Raw genomic sequence first — 6,000 nt, 5'->3', positions numbered from 1 at the left:
AAACCTGAGAAATAAACAATGCCTGAAAATGTTCCAGATACACATCTTGCTTGAACTGGATTAATTGAAGACAATAATACTGTATTAACTTTCAACTGCAAAGAATTGGCCTCTTTTTGATTTTTTGTTTGTTTGGTTCTGTTTGTTTTGTTTTTTTAATTGTCTTGGACTAACAAAAATCTTGAACTGCCATTTGCATTAAACCTGGAAAAGTACTGCCTTTCCCTTTTTGGTGTTTCTGTTTATTTAACTAGATAAAGCAGGGGACCTTCAGCCAATCCAACAATAGAGGAAGTTTCCAAATGAGCAATCATTATTAACAGAATGGATTTTCAACAATCAATCTGGACTAGGAGCACAAGTCCCATTAAAAAAATGTGGAAAACCAGCATTCAGAGAGCTTTCAGTGTCTGCTGGAATTCCTCAGAATAAGTTTTCACAAGACAAAATTTTTAGAGACGTTCAGGGCTTTTACTGAAAATCAGTTTGGCCGATAATTTAGAGGGAAAACAAGTCCCATTGAAGAGAACTTTTCTGTTTGTCCACACATTGATCTTCTGCACTTTGTTTACATTGTCCTGGAAGGACTGGACATACAACACTGTAGGACAAATACTGAACATTATTTTATATAAGAAGACAGTGCTCATCAAAAGCTTTAGCATAAAAACCAGATAAAGTGATTTATCAAAGTGGGGGTTTTATTCTGTAAATACTGATTTTTTTTTTGTTGCCAAAAAAGTCAAGAAATGCCTTCTTCCCACTTGTATAACAATAAGGTTTGATAGATAGAATGTATGAAATATACAATAACTTCTTCTGAAAAGCTATCTAAGCTCACTCAGCTTACAGTATGTGGAATGTAATTATCCAGAAAGTGAAATATGTATAAAAATAGGTAAAATTCCTACAATATTTGTATTGAGTCATAATTCCTCCTGCCAGGAAGGTTACAATAGCTCTACAGTATATGTATGAAATGCTTGTTCATAAAGTTAAAAAACATCATTACCTTACTGAAGAACACATTAAATATAGGAATGCATAATCAGAACTGACTCTCAATTCTGCTAGCTGGTGCAAATCTACAGAGAACCATCATCCTTTCTGCACAAAACAAGACCAACCTCTAATTTGAGAGTTGGGGTTTTGTTTCGTTGTTTTGTTTGCCATAGAGGGGCCAGACTGAAGTTTATGAGAGAAATTCCTTTGGAAGTGGAAGTACACTGTTTAATATTTTTTCCCTATCTCCACTTTGTTTACTGACAGCAATTACCCACCTTTTAAAATGATTATTGCCTGACATTACATGGAGCTTTTTACTGCCTGTTCAGAAGCAGGCAGTGAAACACAAAGAACCTCCAACTCCCCTGCCATGACCCAGTTCTGGGCTTGTGCTTTTTTGACAAGTCTTTGATCTGCAGCAGGCCTCATAGGCTGGTCTCCCGGAGGAACATGGTGCCGATGTTGTAAGACACCTTTCTCACTCTGGCAGATGTGACGGAAGGTTTTGGCGGCTTCTGACCACTTCTGACCTCCAGGAAGTAACAGATCCCAGGAATTTCCTTTGGAAAGTTTTCTGGAAGCTCTTCACGGGAACGAGGGATAAAAATAAAATTTTCTTCCTTTTTCAAAAGCCTGGAGAAAAACAAAACACAGGGATATAAAACACTGTAAAACACGTTCCAGAAATGCCTCTTTGGAAGAGGTGGATCCTATGTGCAACCAAGTAAAAAATGTGCTGACACTATTATGTAGCATATAGAGAAATTCTAAGTCAGGATCCTCAGCTGATCTATATGAACTTATCATCATCAACTCCAAGGAGCTCTGTTGACTGAGATCAGCTGAAGGGATGGCTCAAAAAAACATTCTCTGCAAATGAGTGTCAGCATTCAGAAAGTAATGTACCAGAAAGAGAACCAAATTCATAATGAAAGTTGTTCAGAACACATCCTTTGGCTTAATTAGAACACTTTAGTCTGGTCAGTCTGGCAGAAATTAACATTTCAGAGCAATGGCTACCACCAGGTTTCCCGCTGGAGGGCTGGTACGAAGGTGGCAGTGCTTGGGAGCTCTCCCACATAAAAGCAGGGAGGTCAGTTTGTGCCCTTCTTATGCTCAGTAGAACTTTTTTCATAAATTGGGTTCAAATATAGCAAATGCAACTCCAACAGCAGAACCAAATCTGACACTATTCATCAACAGTACCCATGGGTAAAATCTAGGCTATTTGGTTGGGTCAGAAAGGGATCCAGGTTCCCTGGACCAACAAAGCCATCTCTTGGCATCCCTGTTCAGCTGGTACAACACCACAGACCCCACTATGCTGCCTTCTGCCATTTGCCACCTTAGAAATCTCTGTCTGGTTAGACCTGAAAATTAAGGGCATCTTTATCAAGTATCTTCCCCAGAACTAGCTGGACTTGTGAAATAAAGGAAGTAACTCTAGACATTTTGTTCCAAAGTAAATTAAGTTAGTGGTATTCAATCTCTTGCAGCATTGAAAAGAGCAGTTTTGAGACAATGGTAAATTCTGAGCACAGTTGGATATATAAAAGCATTCTTCCTCTTTTCCCTCCAACAATATTTATTCTTTCTCTCAATCAGTTTGAAGCTCAAAAACATAATTGGGAAGAATATTTTAAGTTTCCATGGAATTTTGTAATAGGTAGATTATTCAATGCCTGTAAAGTTGATTTCTGGAAAGCAAATGAATGAATGAATCCTCTTGCCAGGAGAATTTTGCAGCATTATCAGTATATCCAATGACACTTCCTTTACAGAGTATTTTTCATTAGCTTTGCACGAGACAAATGTGTGTAAGCTCATTGACATATAAAGGCATTTTCTTTCCATCTTTTAAGTAATCATTTGGTTATAAATCCAACAACGTTTATGACTTTGAACTTCTGTGGAGAACTTTATTTAGGACGTGGTTTGAAAGTTCACATTGTCAATTTTATGATCAAAATACTGCAATCTTTTCTAAACTGCATGAATGTTTGTGGAGGCCTCTACAGAGAAGCTTCTCTTTTAATCTCTGCAATGTTTGCAGTAAATATTTTATGTGTCCAAACTACAGGCTTAATATACTGAAATAACTCTTCACAGCTTCCCAAATTAGATTTCTGCATGTAACAGCTGAAATCTTAGAACTTTCTGAGCTAAATCTATAAGTTTTCACTGTAGCCACTCTTCCCCACACTGACTCTTCACTATGGAGCATCCATCCTTCCTAAAAACCAATGGTTTCCTCATCAGAGTCTAACATCAGGAAATTTTAATGACAGTTACACAAATCCAAAACTGTAAAGTATACCTACAGTATTTGATTAAGGTCAGGGCTGGCAATAAGATTAGTTGCTATTTTATACTATTTCCCCATAGAAAAAAAAGTGTAAGATATTAATTACCCATCTTATTTTCACTTGTTTTGTGAATCGTAACTTGGTCACAATTAAATGCTCCAGGACTGATAGACAATTAGTCTTTTCAAGATTCCTCCACTGTTGTGGCTTGGGATAGACTCCACATCCCTACATTAGATGCACTGCCTCTAACCCTCAGAAATTCCAGAAAGGTCCAGATGACCTTCATTGGGATAACATTTCAGCTCTCAAGCAAGCATGGCAGGAAACCTTTGTTGCGAAATGTTAATGGAACTTACTTATGATTACATTTTATCCTACTTACTTTACACTGGGAAGGGAAGGGAAGGGAAGGGAAGGGAAGGGAAGGGAAGGGAAGGGAAGGGAAGGGAAGGGAAGGGAAGGGAAGGGAAGGGAAGGGAAGGGAAGGGAAGGGAAGGGAAGGGAAGGGAAGGGAAGGGAAGGGAAGGGAAGGGAAGGGAAGGGAAGGGAAGGGAAGGGAAGGGAAGGGAAGGGAAGGGAAGGGAAGGGAAGGGAAGGGAAGAAGAGAAGAGAAGAGAAGAGAAGAGAAGAGAAGAGAAGAGAAGAGAAGAGAAGAGAAGAGAAGAGAAGAGAAGAGAAGAGAAGAGAAGAGAAGAGAAGAGAAGAGAAGAGAAGAGAAGAGAAGAGAAGAAGAAAAAAGAAAAGAAAAGAAAAGAAAAGAAAAGAAAAGAAAAGAAAAGAAAAGAAAAGAAAAGAAAAGAAAAGAAAAGAAAAGAAAAGAAAAGAAAAGAAAAGAAAAGAAAAGAAAAGAAAAGAAAAGAAAAGAAAAGAAAAGAAAAGAAAGAAAAGAAAAGAAAAGAAAAGAAAAACTTTCTGGCTCATAGAGTAATACTATTAAAAATATTTTCATCATGATGAACATTACCTCTTTTTAGCTTTCTCCTAAAGAACAGATTCTTCAAATTCCTTAAATTATATGTTGGTCCTGACACTTGGCTCCCCAGTCTGAGAATGAGCTCATAATTCAGAAATTGCCTCTGATTTCCTATATCTTTTTGTATATACTAAAGAAACAAGTTACCTGCAAATTCTCAGTGCATATCAGTGAAGATACTTTTCTGCAAAATCTTCCCTCTTACTTTTAGGCCACCTGTGATGTTAAAAAGAAATCAGCAGCAGCTGATGGCCATGGCCATTTCTAAGTGCATTGGATTCCTTTTCATGGGTACACAGAACCCCAAAAGATCCTTGTGCCAAGCAGGTGAATGAATAGTGCACATCCTTAGGGATGTATGCTGAGTTGCACCGTGGTGGGCTGACCTTGGCTGGACACCAGGTGCTGACCAAGCCACCCTGTCCCATGCAATCCATTTTTTCCACTTCCTCTCTGGTTCAGGAGAAGACCCAGTGTGAAACCTTCTGCTCTGGAACATTTCCTGGGTGGTGGCACCCAGTTCAGGTGGGTAGCCTCACCTCACAGACTGGTCTGAGAGCACTCCTTTGTCAACAGGACAGGCTGCCAGTTGTAAAAGCCTGAAAGAGCAATCTACCCTGAGAGCACAATCTTATTCTTCACCTTCAGGAAATTATGTTGCAGCTTTAACTGTATAAAAAATGTCCCCAGATTGTCCCATATTCAGAGAGCTTAAGCTGAAGTTACACAACCTCCGCAGTTCAGGAATATTCATATAACAACTAGTCTGAAAATATCCCAAAGCATTTATCTTAGCTGGATTTTCTGAATCACTTCTGTGAATTTCCCTGCAGGGCACTATTGCAAAGGATATTTTTATAGTAGGTTTTTCACTGGTTCAAAATTCTGGGTTCCACTCAAGTAGTTGGATACACAATTAACAATTCAGAGCTCAAATTATGAGGGTCAAGGTACCCAGGCATTCCTATAAATTGCCTGGAATTAGGTCTGCCCTCAGCTTGTCTTCTTTGATGATGTTTCAGAGAAGGAAGAATTTCTTAAACAGTGATTTGCAGTTGATTAACTTTGATACCTTCTCCTCCTAACCTGAAATCTTCCAGAGCTTTTAAAATTCTTATTCTGTCCACTCCTTGCTGGGAATGCACTTGCTTTCAGACAAAAAGTGAGAGTATCTGAGGATTATCCCATTTTTTTTTTCTTTTCTGCTCATTCATTTAAGAAAAAAATTCAGGAAGTCTGTGTGTGAATGAAAATTGGGATTATACTTAGGGGGAATCTTGAAGAAGCTTTTAAACGCTGTAGCTCTTTCTTCACATAGATGAAATGATACAGTAATTATAATTCAAACTATCTTGGCAAGAAACAGTCACATCTTCATCAGAGTTTCTATATTCAGAAAACCATAGAATCACTGAATATGCTGAGTTGGAAGAGACCCATCAATAATGTCAAGTCCAACTCTGGCTCTGCACAGGACTATCCCCCAGCTTCACCATGAGCCTGTGTTGTTCGAGCACTTCTTGAACTCTGTCAGGCTGGTGCTGTGACCACTTCCCTGAGGAGCCTGTTCCAGTGCCCAACCACCCTCTGGGTGTAGCACCTTTTCCTGATATACAGCCTAAACCTCTCCCAACACAGCTTTGTGCCTTTTTCCTGACTTCAGTCACAAGACTGAAGAGATCAGTGCCTGCCCCTCTGCTTCCCTTCATGAGG

General features: G+C 38.9%; 1 protein-coding gene across 1 annotated transcript in view; it reads right to left on the bottom strand.

Annotated features, from left to right (window-relative positions):
* Window positions 1-1,430: 1,430 nt before the first annotated feature.
* Window positions 1,431-6,000, bottom strand: part of GUCY1A2 (guanylate cyclase 1 soluble subunit alpha 2) — a gene marked incomplete at both ends in the record, with an annotated part of 134,249 nt that continues 129,679 nt past the window's right edge. The window contains one exon of the mRNA XM_084200969.1: window positions 1,431-1,638. Coding sequence (XP_084057095.1) covers window positions 1,431-1,638 — 208 coding nt within the window. The remainder of the gene's footprint in view (window positions 1,639-6,000) is intronic.

Source organism: Fringilla coelebs (assembly GCF_963513975.1).
Source record: "Fringilla coelebs genome assembly, chromosome: 2".
NCBI lineage: Eukaryota > Metazoa > Chordata > Aves > Passeriformes > Fringillidae > Fringilla > Fringilla coelebs.
This window is presented reverse-complemented; position numbering and strand designations above follow the sequence as displayed.